The 20,284-nt window shown below is 36.7% G+C and overlaps 1 protein-coding gene across 38 annotated transcripts in view; it reads left to right on the top strand.

Moving 5' to 3' along the window:
* The window catches only part of MAP3K2 (mitogen-activated protein kinase kinase kinase 2), a 61,528-nt gene that overhangs the window by 8,602 nt on the left and 32,642 nt on the right, over positions 1-20,284 (top strand). For all 38 annotated transcript variants that reach the window (XM_072040519.1, XM_072040554.1, XM_072040552.1 and 35 more), the window contains exons 2-8: positions 7,393-7,462; positions 10,510-10,628; positions 12,539-12,579; positions 15,081-15,180; positions 16,997-17,110; positions 17,774-17,873; positions 18,590-18,720. In XM_072040519.1, the coding sequence (XP_071896620.1) occupies positions 7,459-7,462; positions 10,510-10,628; positions 12,539-12,579; positions 15,081-15,180; positions 16,997-17,110; positions 17,774-17,873; positions 18,590-18,720 (609 nt within the window). In that variant the 5' untranslated portion in view covers positions 7,393-7,458. The remainder of the gene's footprint in view (positions 1-7,392; positions 7,463-10,509; positions 10,629-12,538; positions 12,580-15,080; positions 15,181-16,996; positions 17,111-17,773; positions 17,874-18,589; positions 18,721-20,284) is intronic.

The raw sequence follows: 20,284 nt of genomic DNA, 5'->3' as shown, positions 1-20,284 counted from the left end.
AGAATTAGCAGGTGATCCGACAAGGATGGAACTGGTTACTGGAGTTTCAGGATGTGTTTTTCTGCGTGCTCTCACAAGTGAAGTCTGACTGATGAGCTGTAGGTAGCTGCTGTCACGTTAATTGACATGCTTCAGTTGTTTACAATACTGGTTCTGCTGGAAGCCAGCTTTTTATTCTTGGGTGCTTTATTTTTGCTTGAAGAATAATGTTCATAGATTCAAACTGCTGTTTGATTGGCTTACTTCTCTACTTAATGAGTACTCTTCAACTTCATTTATTTAATACTGGTTGTAGCAGAGTCTTCTGATCTTAGAGATGTGGAGATTGCAGGAACAGCTAGTACCAGTAGTGCTGGTAAGTGTACCTGGGGTGCAAGCTTACAGTGTCAGTGTTACTGTGCCCTTTGGCTTATCTGGCAGTCCTGAATTCTGTCATAAGGAAGAGAGATGCCCTGTGCTCTTTTAGGGTATTTGCTGTGATTTCTCTGTGATGCTAAAAAAAAAAAAAAAAAAGTTTAGCCTGCTGTCAGATCTTGGGTAGGGGCCATGCAGTTACAATTGCAGCTGGTAACGTTTATGATTGTAATATCCTTAGCCCTTGTTGGCAAATATTTTGACTTGCCAGTTCAAAGATTGAACTAAGCCTAATGTTGGTGCCATTGGTGCCAAGAGCACCACTGACAGTTTTCAGAGAGGGAACAGAAGTGCCTAAATCCAATTATAACACTCATTGTAATACTTAACACGTGGGATTGTAAGGGTTAAAACTATTTTATTTGAGAAGCTTTTTATGGGGCAATTCCATTAATTTTACACAGTTAATTATGAAAAAGTTACATCTCAGAAGTATTTTACTCTGCAACTTTGTGGTCGTTGTGTTATCTTAATATACTGGTTAGGGCTTAAACCTTTTTATGGCATGAATAGCATTAATCAGTATGTGTGACATCCAGCTTCATTAGTGGTGAGAAATGTATTCTTCACGTTGTGATGCTCTGAGACTCTTTATCACCGCGGTGGTGATAGATTTCCAGGTGCTGGAGTGATTTGGTGGCAGTGATGCAGTTCACGGGGCTATTCCTCCTTATCATACTTCTGTGAGAAAATCTAGTCTCAGATAAAGTAGAGCCAAGCGATGAATAGGAGCATGAGCAGAGTCAATTAATTCCAGCTGGTGTGTTCTGCTGCAGAACTGGCAACACTGAAATATTTTGCATGGTGTCACTGTGGTACCTGTCCACAAGTTTCAGCTGTTGTGACCCTCTATATTAGAAAACAAACATGCATTTTAATAGCTGTTTGCAATTTAAAGAAAAAAATGTTAAGAAAGCATCATAACACTCGAAGCAGGTTTACTTGATGTATCAGCACAGTCATTCTGCAGTTAGAGCGAGAAATTAGCTGTCAAAGAAAGTGCTTGGGCTGCTACTGAGTACCTGCAGGAGCAGACACAGGAACTGGAGAAGTTCCGTAAATCTTGAATTAGGCAAAGAAAGAGATCTTGTTGAGGAAAGTAGGTGCTTTTCTGTTCGAGGCCAATTACAGCCTTATCTTTTTTGTGTACTTTAAGTGGAGTGGATTTATGAAGGGGTATCCAATAGAGGCTCTTGATTGGAAAGAAGAGGTTCATTCAAAGCAGGGAAACTTGCATCTGAGTGCCTTGAAATTCTCTAAATATTCTTATCTCCCCCTATCAACTGTAAAGGAACTGCGGGGAGATGAGCTTTCCTAGACTACAGTTACTCTTTGTGAATCTTGCTGTAAGTGTTGAGATATTGATCTCAAAAGCATATTTTTTCTATAAACTCATCTTCAGCTAAATTATCTACTACTTTGCATTTTTATGAGAACAGTCATTAAGAACTGTGTCCTTGCATTCTCAAAGCCTTCTTGAGCTTTTAAAACTTTTTAAGCCAGTGTCATTGTTCATGAAGCTGATAAATGTTATAAGAATGTGTCAAATTGCAGCCTATAGAGCTGCAGGCACCAGGCATTTAATCGGGCGAGGAAGTGGTGGTTGTACTTCTGTCACTGGGTTTGTTGGATCTTTCAGCTCCTTCTGAAGTCTGCTTCTCCAAGTACTTTGAGAGATGAGCTGCATTTAGGGTGCTAAAACTGACAGCACTGCAACTGGGAGGGCACCATCTGTAATTAGAAGCAGTATTTTATGCCAGTCTGGTTTTCCCTCTTTTTGAAAATTGAACTCCAGAAGAGTAGAGCTGGTAACCATTCTCTTCAGGAAATAAATGCCAAATCCTGCTTATAGCTATACAGATGAACTTAGTCTGTGTTGTCGTGTGTGCTAAATTTGACATAAATTAACTTCTCCTTTGGCTTGCCAAAGTCTTCTGTCAGAGAAATTGCAAGTCTGCATGCTGCAGAGATACCTGATACATCTGTAATGGCTACAGAGGTACTGATGCTTCAGCCATCCCACGCTTGCTGGCTGCAGTTTTCCTGATACTCCACACTGAACGCTGAATCTGTAGGTTGCATACAGAAGCAAGATGGCTTCTGCATGCATTGCATTTTTATACAAGCAAGGATTGCATTATCCCTCTTTAACTTCGTGTTACTCTTGTGTTAGATAATTATGCAGCATAATTTAATAATTCTTCTGAATTCTCTTGTGGACTGTCCTTTCTTGCAGCTGCAGCTTTGTTTCTGATTTCCTCAATGATCATCTTTGTCAGAGTGTATTTGATGCAAAAACATTATTGAATAATGTTATTTTAAACACAACAAATACTAATACTGAATGAAAAAACAGCAGATTATTTTATATATATATATAAATATAACATTTAACTGTATTTAAATACATTTTGTTCGGCTGACTGTTTTTAAACATTTGATTCAGATCATTTTCCTAGGCCACAACTTGCGTATCCCAATGTTTGTGGCCACCTGAGCATTGCCAGGCTGCAGGGGGTTGCGCTGGGAATCAACACTTAATGATGTTTTCTGCTATGTGGAAAAATGTATCTCAAAATATTTTATTGTAATCCATCAGCTGAGTTTCCTGTTAGTTAATTTGGACTTCTAAGCAAATAATTCAAACATCGTGCGATGTTTAGCCAAATGTTTTTGGAAAAACCTAAGTGGGCTAATTGCTGTAGTTAGTTCTGTTAACTAATCTATAATCATTTCAAGAAGCTGTATTTTGGTTGGCAGTAATAACAATCCTTGAAATCAAAGCATTTACTGCATTATTACTTTTTATTCAGCATAGATGCCGAGCTAATTATTACATTATTTTACTCTGAATTGATGTGGAGCTAAATATCTACAACTCTTTGGCCTTTTCCTTGTCTATTGTCGGTTATTTATATGTCATTTACAATTTTCCAGATACTTCCAAATATTTGCAGGGGTGCTCCAGAATGCTGATCCAGTAATTTTGTAAAGGGTCTTGCTTAGACTCTTGTAAGTGCCTGAATCTTTAATTTAAAGTGTTTTATCTGAAATATACTACAAATAGTGCTTCATGTCCCTTAGTTGCTGTAGATGGTGAAATTTCTATTCCAGTAACACTGTGCTGTGGTTTGGATACATCCTCTTGCTTTTTTTTTAAAAACCAGAACAAAAATGGACGCTGACTATTTCTTCCTATTTTGTATCACTACTTGCAATCTCACCACCTAAATTCAGTAAAACACATGTATCTTGTGTTGTTTTTTTTTTTTTTTTTATTATTATTTTCCATCTTGTATGATTTTATTGTGAGGAAGACATTAACTTTGCCTGAGTTAAGTGTTACTGTTTCAGGAAGCTGGTTGTGCTGTACTGGTAGTTGGCTCAGGGTATTATATATGTTGAAAATTGGTCTGTTTCTGTACAATAGGTTAAAATAACTTGGGGTTCTGAATAAGCTTGTTTAACTACAAGAGAGTGGGAAATTCAGGGCAAAGTTTAGAAGTGCACTGACTAAGCTACGTAGAATCAGAACAAGTCCTAAAATATTGTGAAAGACAAAATCAAATAGATTTGCAGGAAATAAACCAGATGTCGAATCACCCTTCTCTTTCTGCAGACAAGCATTTGATGTGTTTTGTGCTTGATATTCTGTCAACTGGTTGTCCCAGTGGTAGAAGGCTTTAGGTTAGCTGCTCGGGATAGAATTGGTGAATGCTGGTATCTCGGGAAATATAGGCAGTGAGAGGGAAAAATAGAAGGCAATACAGTTTCTGTTTTCTGTTCTCTGAGTCGAGGACAGCTAAGTCAGTCCCAAATGCTGTCTTGGCCTTGGAGTTGGTTGTGGGGTTGCTGGCTTAGATTGTCAGGATGGTCTAGGTTGTCCCTTAAGTCAACAGCTATGTAGCTTTTTTTTGGTCAGTCTTTTATCTGTGCATTTGCCTCTAATATCTTTTAGATTTAAAAGATTCTGTAGTAGAATATTTGTTGCTGTTATTTAGGCTTGCTTGTGATGTTCCAAACTCGATCTGTTGAGTTCGCTACTTTTTTCGTTTGCCTTTGTTTGTAACCTTAATTTACTAATATGTCATTGACTCTTTTTTTGGGGGGGGGAGGGGGTTTCTCCCCTTTCTACTTTCCTGGTGGATACCTTTTCATATAGATTATCACAACGTGTAAAAGGACTACTGAGTTTTTCTAAAGCTGAGTTCCAGTATAGTGACTTTTCTTGACTACTTGTGTACTACCTTTCCTGTTCTCACAGGATTGGGTTATGGCTCTCATAGTAGCTATAGCAAATTTCCCTCTTCAGAAATCATCCTTCTGTTCTGAAGTTGGGTGCTGCACAAACCATTTCATTTCTGCATGTTTTATGTCTCCATATCCCCCAGAACTCAACCGCCCTTCCTAGCGCACCGAATAGTCATCTCTTAGAGCATCTTCTTTCTTCCACCACTGTGTGAGGTTAAACTTTTTTTTTTAGACTACAAGTTTTCAAATGTGAACAATAAGTAGTTGAAAGATCCTATAGTATATCTGCCACCGTTTGTGCGCTTTCATCTCTCTGTACAGGAGAGGTGGCTTAACCTGGTCCAGTTATTGTAGGAAAAGTGCATGCACGTGGACAGTTGGCACAGAATATTTTGGCAGCTGGATTATCATCCACACGAGGTACTTGCCCTCAGGCTTTGTGTCATTTATCACGAGGAAGCTACAAACAATTTCTGAGAATCACCTGGCTATATTCCTCCTTCAGCAGCTTTCCCAGAGCCTGAAAGACTTCCTGGCTCTGTGGAAGGTAGCTGATGGGAAGTGAATCATGAATATGAATCGGCATCTCTCCACCCTCTGATCCAAAATGCTGTTGCTAGGATATTCTTCTTTGTTTGCCTCTCTTATCACATCATCACCTTCTTGAAATTCACTCTCTGCCATCCTTTCGTTAATTACATTCAAATTCAAGCTGCTGCTGTTTTTCTACAAGACCTTGACAAAATCTTATTCTGCCTTTGCATCTGCTCTCTTGTTTTGCTGTTTTTGCTTCTCTGGGATCTTCCCGAGTTCCAGTTTTCCCTGTTCCTGCTTTCTTTTTGTTCTGGTCTCTCATCTGCTCCACGTGTGTTTCTATCCATCTGTCTAATGCTGCTCTGTACCCGTGGATTAGGATTTGGTGTCTTTTTCCTGACTGAGATCTGGGCCACCTGTTTAATTCAGATTTTAATATTATTAGCTTATTTTTGAAGTGACAGTTGCTAACAAAAATGTTAATATGTTCAGTTGGTGATTAATTATACATTATGTTGGAACAGGATTCTGGTTAAGAGCAATGAAGTGAGAATTTCATAAGTTATTATAGAAATTTGTGTTTTTCTAGTGTTTTTTTGTTTTTTTTTTTTTTTCTCCTATGGGAAAAGAAGTGGATGCTCACTCGCTGGCTTATGTGCATCTAAGATGAGGCCTCAGAGTAATAGCAAAGAATGAGTTCTTACAGCTGGAGGAACTCGAAGATGTTTCATAAAATCTCTTTTCATTTTCAGTTTGCTTGCTGTGTGTAAGCCCTACAACTCAAATACCTTGAGCCTCCAAGTTTGGTTATTTATACAGCTAGATTGAGGAAGAAAGTCTTAGGTATATTTCCTTGGAGGTAGAACCAATTCTTTTTTTTTCTTAGTGTGGCAGAAGATTTAAAATGCTCAGAGAACTTCTGTATTTCTTTGAAATGCTTGCAAGGAAATATTACAAAAATACTTCAACCAAAGTCATAAACCACAGTTTTATGCTTAAAATATTAGGTGAGTAATAAAAATCAGGTGTTCGTGAAGATGACACTAGTTCTTATTTTAAGATAGTTGGATCAAATACAGAATTAAAAATTGTTTTATGAACGCTCTCATAACTAGTGAATAAATATTTGGCAGATCCCCAATGATGACTACTGGTACAAAAACCATAGTGAAGGAAATCATACATGTAGAATACACATTCTCTTTTGCTGCTTTTACTTGTAGGGATGTAAAAGACACGAAAATCAGACATGGGGGAAAAGTTAGTTGTATTGTTTCAGGCTGTGTAAATAAAACCCATTCACTAAGCAAAGCAGATCTCCTGGTACCTTGTGAGAGCAAGGCCCAAAGATTCTGTCCTTATACTAAGTCATCAGAGCTAATAAATGCAAATCCATCCCGTTTTGCTCTCTGAAGATAAGTACAAGTCTGTTTCTTCTGCATCTTTGCAATTTTTCAGCTCTGTTGTGGAGCAACAGAAGTTTTTTGTTTGCTTTTAAAATTTTTCTGTTTCCTGCTGGTGGTGGCATCAGGAGGCAATAGTCAATGCTATCAGTAAAGTTGGGCTTTCTGCCTTGAGACTGAGGGCAGGCCGGGTCAGATGGGCTTCTCATCCTCTTTCAGGCTTTAGTGCTTTCCAAAGCATCGGGGGGAGTTCCTTTCCATAGTGCTTGGAAGCTCTTTCAGCTACTGCTTTGAGGCTGTCTGTAGACCTGGGAGTACTTGAGAGCCTGGTCTCTTCTTGGTTATTACAGAGCTATTTCAACAGGCAGTAGTGCATGAGTCATCTGTTATGTAGGTAAAAGGCAGTATGCAGGGGAAAACTTTACATGGCTCCCAAGTGCAAATTTCTTTCTGAAAAATACGACCTTTGCAGGTCCTGCCATACGTAGTGAATTTTTCTATATTTTCTGGTGAAATGAATGATGCTTTAAAAGGCTGTTTTTGTGAGATGAGTATGCAAGAGACACGATGCCAAAAACTCAAAATGAAAGACCTGTCTACCTAGCCAAAATTACCTTGAGATCCAGAAATACTTTTTTTCTGTACTGTATATACACATTTAGTTTATGTATCGTTTATATGCATGTTTCATATGTAGAATATTATGAAAAAATATGGAAAGTGAAGATTTTACAGCTTTATATTGCTTTCACAACTTCAGTAATTTTGTATTTTGTGGTTTTCATTTTAGGAAAAAAAATAATGCTAACGAGACAGCCATTTCCCTGAAGTTCAGGTTTTCAGGCTCTCTGCCATTATGGGTAAGTTTTGTGTGAAGCATATATAAAAATTGACTTACTTTTCATTTCTTTTTAAGAGCAAATACATTCACATAATGGCTTTTTTATACATTCTTAGGAAATGTATAGCTGTGTAACCTCCTTTAACTGTGTAACCTAACGGAATGTCTGCATGAAAGGCAAAGCTCAGCTGCTTTGCTAGTGTTCAAAATATTTCTGTGGTTGTTTTTTTTGTTTGTTTGTTCTTCCTCCCCATTGGAGTATAGCACTTTTCTCTCACTATGTGCTAACTTGAACATCCAGCAATGGGAAATTAGGACTCATGGCATTAGGGTACTGAGTGATACCTACTGTGCTCTGAATGGTAATGGCTAGGGGAGGGCATCACTTACTGGTGCTCGTTCTCAAAATAAAAGAAATAAAAATTGGGGTCAGAAGCTTTTGTCTATCTTTTATTCTAATGCTGCTTGAGCTAACCTCATGCTTAGGAATAAAGTAGTATTTAGATTTGTGATATTCTTAGACATTTTTTGTGAGGTGACTATTGAATCACACTGCATATTCAGTGAGCTTTAGATGCTTTGCCACGCTACTTTAATTTCCCTTGTATGAAATGTGCTGCCTTATGAACGCTGGGAATTTTACCTCCTCCAACCCACCGCTAAAAATATACTTTCTTATCGAGGATTAGAATTGGCTATAACACAGTGAACTAATTGAATTGTGGCAAGTTATGAAATGTGTGTTAGTTTAAGAAAGGAATAACTGTCAGCTGCAAGAATGCCATCAGTTCTGCTATGAAATATTTCTAGTAAAACCTGCTTTTTTTATAGATTTGCATATCCTAGTAGAGTTAATGAATAATGGCAGCTTGAATGGTGATCAAAGCTACTAATTTTCAGACCAGTTTTCTCATTTGTTAGGCATCTATTAAGTTAGAACTCCAAAATCCCTCAGTTTCTTGATTTGACAAGTTTATTTACTGATTTGACAAGTAATTTGGTTATATTTGAATGGAGTGTGAATAAATTATCTCATCACTGCTGGATACCTGGAATGCATGTTGGCTGGTTTTAGTGCTGAGTTCTTCTCAGGTCCATGTTTGAGAAAATTCCCTTCTTTACAAATAGCAGCATCTAGCTAGTAATTCTTCAGCAAACCTTTTTAATTGTGAAGTAGCATGAGTGCATATGGGTAGCACTTTTGCAGGTGAATTCTGGTATCGAGTATTCTAGATATGTGCTGAGTGTAGTATTGTTGTTGTGCCAAGGAATTAATACAAAATAATAGCATCAAATAAATTTCTCGTAGCGATGCATGGACAAGCTTTTAGTTCCTAAGTGCTTTCCTGTCTTAAGAAGTCCAGTGCAAATTTTCTCTAGAATAGATCCTACTCTGTGGCCTCAGGCCATCATGATTCTAGCAGAAGATGCTCAGGATTTAGTAATCTAAACTGCGTAGTGTTCTTTCCCCTAAATTGTCCCGTGGTTCAGTGCTTCTGTTTCTTGTTGTGACTGTCTTGCTTTAGATTGGACCCACTCTACACGCAGCCAGGAGTACATGGGACTGGAGATTTGAAAATCAGTGTAAATTAGCAGTGTTAAGAGTAAGTTTGCAGTTGGTAAATTAAGGTGGTATAGACCTCTTTTATTCAATGTTTTTAGGTGGAACTTAAGTTTGTTCAGCCTCAATTAATTTGTCCTTAGACCAAAATAATAGTAAACCAGGCATTCCTTAAGTGTGAAATGAGGTGAAAAGCAGTGTTTTCCTTTCTCCTTTGTTTTAAGAGAACGTGTTCATATGCTTTTGATTTTTTTTAACCCTTTGTAAATTAGGTAGGTATGCAAATAGCACTCCTATAAATAAAGAGTGGCATTCTCAAATTCTAGAACAGAATTACCATTTATTAGTCTTGAAATTTCTTCAACTTTGAAGTTCTAATAAATTGTTTTTCATAAGACACATTGTCAAGGGTAACATTATCTTACTTGAAGCTTTACGTGCTTACACAGAACCACTGGAACCATTTAAATATGAACTTTGATAATTTGTCATGGGCCTGACATAGGACTGATAACTTGATCAATGCTGTCCATTGCAGAGGGACTCTGATACTACTGTTATTAAGCAGTTGATGTGATCATTTGGACTGAACAGCCTAAAAAGAGTCTTCCTCATGCCTTTAAAGTGTGAAATTCCAAGAGTGATGAAATTTTAACATTTACAGGTCACGTGGCTAAATTAATTTTGAAAGTGGTGAAAAAAATGCCCAGAAACATGGGGGTGTATATGTATGTGGGGAAAAGGCGGGAGAAAGCAAGACAGAAGTTGTGTACTCTATGAAACTTCCCTGGACTGCAGTGGTAGTCCTCTGCTACCTTTGAATTCAAATTTCTTAAGAAGGAACTGAAAAAAAAAATTGAGAGAAGCTCTGTGATGTCAGTGTTCAGTCAGAGGTGAAAAGAGAAAAAAGACTGGCTTGCAAAAGAATAACTGCAGGTATTAATTTTTTTTTGAAGATGTTTCTCACCTACTATTGTTTCTTGTATTTGCCCTTCAAAATATCACTGCAAGACTAATGAAGTGTGACTTGTGTTCAATTTTTAAACTTTGTTACCATGTTGCTAGGCAGATTTCTTCATGCATAACTGTAGGTTTTTGTGATAAGATCTTGGTCTTTGCTGTGCTTCTGTAAGCCCCCAAAACACTATCCTTGCAGACCTGCAAAAAGTGGAAAAAATTACCCTATGGGGCCATCAGCAGATGTTCAGACAATGGAGGTGTTGAGGCATTGGTGATATGATGCTTCCTGAGTGCATGACCCTACTTCTTAAACCTGCCACTTAAGTATAGCTAATGATTAAGCTGTTTATTTCCTTAAGCACTGCTAATAATAAGATAAAAATATTTGATTGCAGCGTGGCAGTAATGTTTTTAAATTTGGCAATTACGTGTTGCAGATGACTTTTAGGTTTTAGAATGATGCTTGCCTAACTGGGAAATAAGACAGTAATGTACTTCAAGTTTAACAGTCGTTTACACTTTCCTTCTCTTTTTCTTCTGAGCAGATGAGCAGCAAGCTTTGAACTCAATCATGCAGGATTTGGCTGTGCTTCATAAGGCCAGTCGTCCTGTATTGCCTCAGCAAGAAACAGGAAAACCAAAGTCATCTTCACCTAAAAAACAGGTAATTTTTAATATCCTTACTAACGTAATGAAAACTGGAGGGCCTGCTGCGACTTCTGTAATTATTCTTCTTGCCAGGCCAGTGAACATACCAGAATGAGCTATTAGTTTCTCGCGTGTGCTGCCATTTCCTTTGTTCATGTTCTTAAATTAGCAGCAAAATGAAGCAGTAGGATTTCAGACCAGATCATAGTGTATGATTACGTGACTCTGATCCTGGTAAACTGAAGATCACAGAGATGTTTTGACAGTGTATAAAGATTGACAACATTTATTTAGAGTATTTTAAAATGTCAAGCTGTGCATCTTCTATTTAAAATGCTTCTTTAGAATGAATTTCATACCTATATTGGATTGCACATGTGTCAACTGCGCAGATATCAGCACAGTAGCACAAACCATACTTAAGCTCCTTTACTCCATCTTTGGCCTGATTTTTTTTGTTAGTTTGTTCATATGCTGAAGATGTGAGTTATTTACACCTTTAATTTTTTCTGCAGATGCCCAACACAGCTGGAATAGAATCACTGTATGGAGAGATTAGGAGAAGAGAGGATATGGATATTTACCCAAATTGTTGTAATAGGCCTATTGGATTAACTGTATGTGATTGGACCCTTAATTGGCAATCCAATATCACAAGGACCATTAGCTTGTACAGTCTTGTTTTAATCCGTTAAAGATCCAAGTATTTAAGTATATTTGACTCTTAAACTATCTAAAAATTTGCTATGTTATATCCTTCTCATTCTGTAAGTTTAGTATATAACACAGTTTTTTTTTTGCTAGTATCGTGTGAGTCACTTCTGAGTTGTGACTTCAGGCATTGAAGTAATGTACAGATATGATCTTGAATGATTTGAATATAATCTTTAGAAATAAAAAAAATAATTGAGCCATTTCTGAGTTTAAGCATGTTAGTGGTAAGGCAGAAATGTATCTTTGTTCTGTTTAAATCTGTGAGTCTTCTGCGTATATCAATCTTCTGGAAGATTGAAAGTTTTGTTTTTTTGGACATAATCTCTAGTTGAATGTCATCTTTCGCTGTAATAGTTGCTAATATAATTTGACTTTTAAATTTTTTAATTTGCAAAAGAATTTTACTTCTTCGACTGCAGGTATTAGAAAACTATAGGAATCCTAACTTAATGCGATTTTAAATGGTAATACTTATGAAACAAAGTGTCCCTTAAACAGAGGGGGGGGGGGGAAAAAGCTTCCTTGTATGTTCACCAATTTCACAATCAAAGTTTGAAAGAACAGTTGTATTCTGTCCCAGTGCAGCAAGGTGTTTTTTATTATTCCCATGGATTGCAGGGCATAGAAGATTGTCAGTAACCAGGTCATAAAAAACATTAGAACTATAAAAACATTAGATTTAATTATTTTTTTTATTTCTTATAGCAATCAATCCAGTGCCTGTTCACAATAGAGGACTGTTTGGTAATCAGTTTCATGCTGAACTTCAAATTACAAAAGTGTTACAATATTAAAATATATTGATTTAAAATGATGTGTTTACTTACAGAATCATTCATTGTACTTGAGGATCTTTTTTTGTATGTGTGTTTCTTACACATTTTAATCTTCTACTGATACCTCAGCAGAAGTAGCTTGTTAAAAAGCTTGGTAAATCAGAAAGTACAGAAAAACAATATGAACTTTATAAAAAATTTACTTAAGGATTTACTTAAGGATTTAAGGATTTACTTTACTAGGATTATTGAGTGAAATTTCACGGCCTTTGCTAGAGGCAGTAGCAACAAACTAATAGTTTTTGTATTCAAGTTCAACAGTTGTTTACACTTTCCTTCTCTTTTTCTTCTGAGCAGATGAGCAGCAAGCTTTGAACTCAATCATGCAGGATTTGGCTGCAGATATTGTAATGTTTTTGTATTCTTTTTGTTACAGAATGATGTTAGAGTCAAATTTGAACATCGAGGTGAAAAAAGGTAAGCTGGGAACACAGGAAACAGGCTTTTAATTATTCGTAGATTTTGTTGCACTCCTGTCACAAAGTTTCAAATAACTGTTCAGAGTGTTTCAGATATCTGAGTGTGTTTGGCCTGATCTTAAATTCAATTTTTATGTAAGCATGTTTTATGCAGAATTAATCTTTAAATATTAGGTTATACACAAATGCAGAAGTGTCTTACTGTAGCTAAGTCCCATGTAATATCCTTCATGGTTTTACCCTTCAGGTAGATGTTTGTAGCCTAAAGCAATTTCTTAGCTTAGGCCTTAAATATGAGTAGACCAGCAAATATTTTTAATATGATTAAAAATAATTCATAAATGCATGGTAATATTCTGAAACCTGGAGTAAGAAGCCTAGGTCTTTAATCTTAATAGTGGCTTGTGCTTTGGAGGAACCAGTCTTGAGAACTATAATAGGAAAATTTACTAGAATTTATAATTAGATTGTCTTCACTGGTATTTTTTGAACAATCAGTTAAAATGAGTTTCATTCTTTGTATAAGAGGTAGGTGAATGATGTGCATGCTTAAAGCATAGAAACATCTCTATATAACACTGCTCTGATGGCCGCTCAAAAGATTTCACAGAAGTCTACCTCCAATTCTGTGCAGAAGTGGTTTGCAGGCAACTGTATTTTGTCTTGTCTCTTTCTGAAAGGGTTGTACCTACAGAGAAATAGTTAGAAATTAAGATTTTTGAAAATACGTAATGAAAAGGGAAATAAAATCCTCGCTATACTATTTGTCAATAGAATTGGTAAACTTCTTAAGCAAAGATTGCATCAGAACAAAATCTCTGCTGCTACTTGGCAGTCCTTAGTGATGTGCAACAGATGAGTGTGTGTCCATGCCGATTACAATTTGTGATCTCCCTTTATACAAGTTAGGGGAAATAACGGTAAATTTGCTAGGTGTTAACATTCTTCAATATCTTTTTCTGTTCAATTTTCCAAACATCACAGATAATGGTGGCTTGGTAATGGTTGAGTGCTAGAAGTATTTTGGAGGAAATAAGTTTTTTAAAAGACTTTTAACACTGGGGACTCTTCTACCTTGGGATTTCTTGTGAAATAAAGGGAAGTGTGTATTTAAAACAAAGAACTGCTTACTCACTGCCAGCCCGCGTGGCCGTGCATTTTTGTAGTTTGTCTTAATTCATTTTGCAGTGGACCAAGTTAAACAGTTCACTATGAAAACAAGAATGAAGTAAGTGCATGGACGGTTACTTTCCCAACGTTTTATGCTGATAAGCCTAGCTCTCTTTTGGATTGTCCAAAGCAACCTGAATCTGCTTGTCCAAGGGTACTGGGCAGGCCAAGCTTATTGCTCAGCAGGAGTTCTAATACTTTTGTTGCCTGAACATGAAGATCTAAAGGAAAAAATAATGAAATGATGCAAGAAAAATAAGTTGTGCAATGGCTTTCTCGCTAGTTTTTAAAAAGGGAAGTGGGAAAGAGAAGTGATTCCAGCGTCCTTTCAGCAGTGAATGTGGTGCTCTGTACCAAGGAGCATGCACTGTGGTAGGCAAAGTTCCAGACCTTCTAAACAAATTGTGAACTACAGTGAGAGTTGATATGTTTGTTTGATTTTATTGTTGATGGTTGTTTTTTTATAATAATTTTAAATTGAAAGTGATCTTGCTTGTAGCCTCATTTCAGTATGAAATATTGTTCCCTACCTAGAATACTGCTTAGAACATGGATAAGAGAAAGTTATCCTTTCCCAAATTTTCTGCTAAACAAAGTTTGTGTGGTTTCTTTTTAAAATTTAAATGTACCTGACTTGCTTAGTCACTTCTAAAAAAATTCCTTTTGTTTAATAGTGTTCTGTCCCAAATAATACAATACTTTTCTATAGCAAAGGGTCAGTAATAAGCGTTTTGCTTTTTTTGGTTTGGAAAGGCATCCGATTAAATGATAATTGGAACTGTTGATCTACATGATGCAGTGTTCTTATTGGGGGTACACTTGCACAGTTAATGATGGACTCATCAGTTTTAATGTGTCATTTGTTATTCTAAGGACGCTTGTGTTTAGTAACCTTCCTCAGATGAGAAAATTTTGGATTTCCAAAAAATGGGACTGCAGGGCTAATTTCTTTCTGATGCTTATGCTCATCAGCCTGTGGTAGTCCATTGTTTTACTCTACTTTTTCTGAAGAAGAAAGTGAAATGGTAGATGTTTCTAAGAATTTCTCTTTGAATGGGAAGCAAAGGATTAAGTTAAGAAAGAAGCCGTATATAAGAAAGTTAAACACTCATAATGGAGTCTGATTTTATGCTTGATTATCCCTTTTATTTTTTTTTTTTACTGCTTCTGTTCTTTTGATGATTCCTAAATATAGGGAACAGGAAATACAGCAGAGCCTCTTTTGGTCTTTTTAGTAATAACTTTGATTCGAAGAGTATTTTTAAGTAGCGAGGTAACAGATTTTCATGAATAATTGATAAAAATTCTCTAACTTATATTGTGTTTCAGGATCCTCCAGTTACCAAGGCCTGTCAAACTTGAAGATCTTGCAGCTAAAGCTAAAGTTGCTTTTGGACAGACTATGGATTTACATTACAGCAATAATGAGGTAATACTCTGTGTTTTCTAAATTTTCAGTGATTTGTGCATAGATTATTTTAAGGCTGAAATTTGCTCTCAATAGCAATGAGAACCACTCCTGTGACAAAACCTCAGATTTCTAATGTTTGCGTTCTCAGATATATAAGGCTTGCCTAACTTAAAATAGGCAAGAGATTCATGAGATGTTTAATGGGGAGAGCTGTAACTCAGACTTGATTGGGAATGGGCAAGTCCTCTTTCTGCTCTGCCACAGACCAGTTGCACAAATTCGGGAAAATCTTTACCTCTTTGAGCTTTGTTGTGTTTGTAAACTTCTTCAGTAACATCTATACTTTATTGTACAGTGCTGTGTTTTTTGTTGTTATTATTTTCTGCGGTGTTTTGTTTTTTTCTTTGTTTTGAGAATTAATCTCATTAGGTAATTACACCAATGCTGTATTTAATAACGTGTAGTTTGGAGGCCTAAGCTTAACTGTTGTTCCTCTTAAAGTATCTGGTTTGTGGAGATTTCCTGAATAGTAGCTGGGTGCTAATGCTCTCAGGCCACAGGTTTAAGTGACACCTGATCAGGATTACTTCCAGGTTTCCTATGGAAGTAGAGATGGGATTATTAATGGAAGATATGTTTATGGGTACAGGATCTGTTCTTAGGACTCACTTCTGTTTTTGGCATTGAGTCAGCAAATGCTTGGAGGATTATTTTGTGTGCTTGGTTATGCACAGCATAATTGCTGAATCTTTGCTGAAGTCAATACTTGTAGTTGCTGTTTGTTGGTTGCTAACCAGACACTTTTTTGAAAGCGATCCTCAAAATAAAGAATTTCTACAAGAGAAATTCCATCTGGAGATTCAGAAGTTCAGAGAAAATAGGTGTTTGTAATGCTTTGGCTACTTTCTCTGATAGGTGTTTGGATATTTGAACAGGTTTTCATCTTTTGTGTTAGCTGGCAAACCATCACATCACCCTTCTAGAAGTGTGATGGTAATAACCTGCCATTAGCATTAAAACTGCAACTTCAAATGAGCATACTTTTCATTTTTTATCAAGACCTTCCTTTCTCATTCCCATTTCTTAGGATATAAAAAGACTTCATCTGTTGTATTGGAGCATCACTGACCAAAACTGTTGAGAAGTAGAATAGCTTTAAAAAAAAACAAAACATATTTTGCTGCTCCTTTGTTACAAACAGTCATAATTTCTACTCCTGAAACATATGCCCTATTTTAGTACTATGTAACTCTCATTTGATGTGGGTTTTAATGGCATATTATTTTCTGAAGAAACATGGATGCCAGGTAGATTGTAGTGGAAACCACAGTTCTGTGTAGCCAGATACAGTTCCATCATAAATTCTGTTGTTCATTGGAGGCATTACGTAAATGAAGCAACTTCAAACAAATACAGCTGTAATATTATGAGAGAGGAATATCTACCTTGTAGTCTAGAAAATAAGATGTCCTCATACTTCCTACGTACTTGCATTAGTTTAGGAAATGGAAAATATATTGACACTGCACATGTTTCTGAAACTGTAGGAAATCAAGTTGTGCATATGTGAAATAGTTGTTTCCACATTGTGAAGACTTGTTCCAACATGCTGTAGCTACTGAAGGCCTCTAAAGGAAGAGTTAAAGTGGGGCCTCGGACTTCTGCTGGTACATTTTGGTGGTAACTTAAGATACTGTTAGTGAATCTTATTTCCAAGTTGTTTGAAATGAAAGGAAAGATAAAATCAATTTATCTGTTCTCCTGTATTCGACTAACTAATTTCTTTCCCATGTACTGTTTAAGACAGCTATTTATTATTTTATCCTTTTTGTAGCTTGTAATTCCATTAACCACACAAGATGACCTGGACAAAGCAGTTGAACTGCTTGACCGTAGTGTTCATATGAAGAGTCTCAAAATACTGCTTGTAATACATGGAAATACACAGGTATGAGCTGACATCCTAAATGTCTTTTTCCTCAGTTTTCAGATGGAAGTATAATTTGTGTTTTTTTCTTAGTGATGACATTTTCCCAGTTGAAAATGTTAAGGACTACTTCAGTTTAAGTAAGAAGTATGTATTAGCATTCTGTATTGAGTCAGTTTTAACTTTTTCCTAGATACTGTTCCCCTTTTTTTGGATGCCCTCCTTACACCATTTGAACATTTAAAGTGTTCTTTAGAAGGATGAGGATGTAATGCAAATTTGAAAAGTGCATAGAATTTTAAGCTACTGTAGTTACTTGAAACTATTATTTAAGTGATATGCTAGTGATGCACTTTTGTGATACATTGAATGCTTGTTTTAGCTAACAGTAGCAATGTTTTAGGAAACAGTGGCTGTAGGCTAAATATTGAGTTATTTTTGCTATTATCTGACAGGTCACAGCCATGGTATTGATAGGATCCTGTATACTAGTGCATATGGAAAATTATTTTAAACATTAAAACTGAGCTACTGAAATAGATTATTTTTGATATAATTTTGCAAATTTCATTTTGACTCCTTGAAAAAAGGAATACTTTGTACAAAGCCTTTAAAAGTTTGTGAAGGTTTTTGATTGTCAGGAGAATAAATTAATTATAGTCTGTAATATATACTCTTTTTCAGTCACCTAGTGTAAATAATGTGGAACCATTACCGTCTTTGGAAGCTTTAGATAATACGGTGTTTGGTGTCACAGAGAGAAAAAGGCAGCTTCCTGTAGTAGGTAAGCCATGGATTTTAATAGTTTTAATTGTAAAAAATTTTTGTAATATTCTCTTCATGAAAATCTTGCTCTCAGCACAGACTGTTTTATGTTTCTCTTACTTATGGATGACACTGTACTATAGAGTATGTCTTCTTTAAAACTTTGAATTTTAAGTCAAAGGTAACCACTCTTAATATACAGTATAGAAAATTGTCCCTCACAAGCTCCCCCTTCATCCCCTCCCCCCCCCCCCCCCCCCCCCCCCCAAAAAAAAAAAGTAAAAAATCATCCACAAGCATATACACCTATGTAGAATTATTGGTGTTAACTGGTGGGTATCCAGAAAAGGTTTTAATATTTGCCTTAATTTTCAGATACAGGAACAAATTACTGAACAAATCTTTGTTTATATGGGAACATGTTTTCTTGCTCAGTTTGACTCCTATATTTTTAATCTTAACGTGTGAACATTTGTTCAAGATACTTTTTTCTTTCTTTTTGGCATTGACAAAACCTTTTTGCCTATTCATGTTTTTACGTTGGTGTGATGTTAGCTTCCAAATTTAATTATGAAACTAGAGTTAATGCTTTTTCAGATGAGTTAATTTGTTGTGCATTTATTAAGAATACGGTTAAGAGATCCAGGCAGGCTCAGTCTCTATGAAGCATGTGAATAAAGACCCTGGATTTGGGGTTAATGAAGAGACTCTTAACTAGCCCTGTTCTTTCAAAAGGTTCGAATACCCGTGATAGGAGTTCACCACCCCCAGGATACATTCCAGATGAGCTGCACCAGGTGGCCCGAAATGGGTCGTTCACCAGTATCAACAGTGAGGGTGAATTCATTCCAGAAAGCATGGATCAGGTATGTGTGTGATTGATTGAAATTAAAGATTTTGCAAGTGAGATTGATTTACAAAGTACTGCTATTTCAAGAAGGATATGTAATTTTTAGAACAGAAAAAAAAAAGCCCTAGGAAAAAACATGATCTGTAAGTGAAGGTTAAAATAATTATGCTTATTTAGTCTTGCAGAGCCTATTTTTTTCTCTATAAGTCTGTTCAATTATTTAAATCTGTTGCTACAGAGAGAAAGATAGTGTTCTTCGTTTTCATTATAGATGAATGAAGTAGGGAAAGATACAAATTACAGGAAAGATGTCCACGTTGGAAAGCACAAAATCTTTTTTTTTTTTTTTTTAGTAAGAAGGGTAAGAAAGATTACCTCTGCAAGTTGCAAAACTAATCAGAGGAGGTTCTAGAGATGAGTTTTGGCTTTGTCTGAATTATTTGGACTCAGCTGATAGTGTTTTGGGGTAGAAGGATGATGATGATGGGCCTGCTATAAATAAGCTCTGAAATACATTCTGATGTTGTATTTTTGTGTGGTGATCACAAACGTGTGATATTTTGTTCTCCTTACCTGTGTTGTTTGTGTGGGCTTACCAGCACACTTAGATATTCATAGAGCAAGACTTTTATAAATACTAAATTCCTCTTAAAAACATCAGGGAAAGATGGAGGAATGTAATGGTTCACAGAATTGGCAGTGGAGAAAGTTATTTTTAAGGAGAGAGAAAATAATGCTTTATACCCAAATCATTTCAAGTTCCTGTTGACGTTGGCATGGTATTCACAAATGGCAAGAGGCAGTGGTTTATGAGCTGAGTAAATGAGAGACAGATGATGGAATAAAAATAGAGGCACAGAGATTGTGCAATGAATTGCACAATTTTCATGGTTGAGTCGGGAGTAGAGACTGAATCTCCCAACTTCCAGCCTGGGGTACTATTCATTTTCATAGCCGTGTGGTCACATCCAGCCTGGGCCTGAGTTCATTCAGTGAAAAGATTGCTTTTGGCCTGGACAAAGTTGGTTTTGGCCAATGACTGTCCAAGCAGATGAGCTCAGAGGCCCAGGATGTCCTTTCACTCCAGAGTAGTTAAGAAACATGTAATCTGCCATGTAAGAGTTGCCGTGTGAGCTGTCAACAGAATTTAAGTAAAAGCATTTTACTGTCATGGGAAGCCAGGTTAGTTCAACCTGAGCAGCCTCCAGGTCTGGATTTAGGTGTTGGGACCTCACATCCTCTCTTGGTTCCCTTACCCCTAAGTTGCCACATCACCTTTCCAAGTGCTGACTGTGCTGCCTCTCTGTCACAGCCTGCCTCAGCAACAGGAGGGGAATTGGGAGTGGAGGGCTCTACCCTGCTCTTCTGCTGAGCTATTTCAGCACTGCTATTCGTGCTCAGACCCCACACTTCCCCTAGGGAAAAGATGGTGGGTTGGAGAGAAGTGGACCATGGTCTGCCAGTTGAAATACACTGTGTTAAATTATAGGGGTAATAGGTCTGGCAGCAGATAGGGTTTTATTTCCCTTTCAGGACTCAGTGCTCAGCATGATAGAAGAGGAATATAACGTTGAGCCTCT

Source organism: Anas platyrhynchos, chromosome 7 (genome assembly GCF_047663525.1).
Source record: "Anas platyrhynchos isolate ZD024472 breed Pekin duck chromosome 7, IASCAAS_PekinDuck_T2T, whole genome shotgun sequence".
In the NCBI taxonomy this organism is placed as follows: Eukaryota; Metazoa; Chordata; class Aves; order Anseriformes; family Anatidae; genus Anas; species Anas platyrhynchos.
The sequence above is the reverse complement of the archived record's forward strand: the minus strand, read 5'-3'. Positions and strand labels throughout refer to the sequence as shown.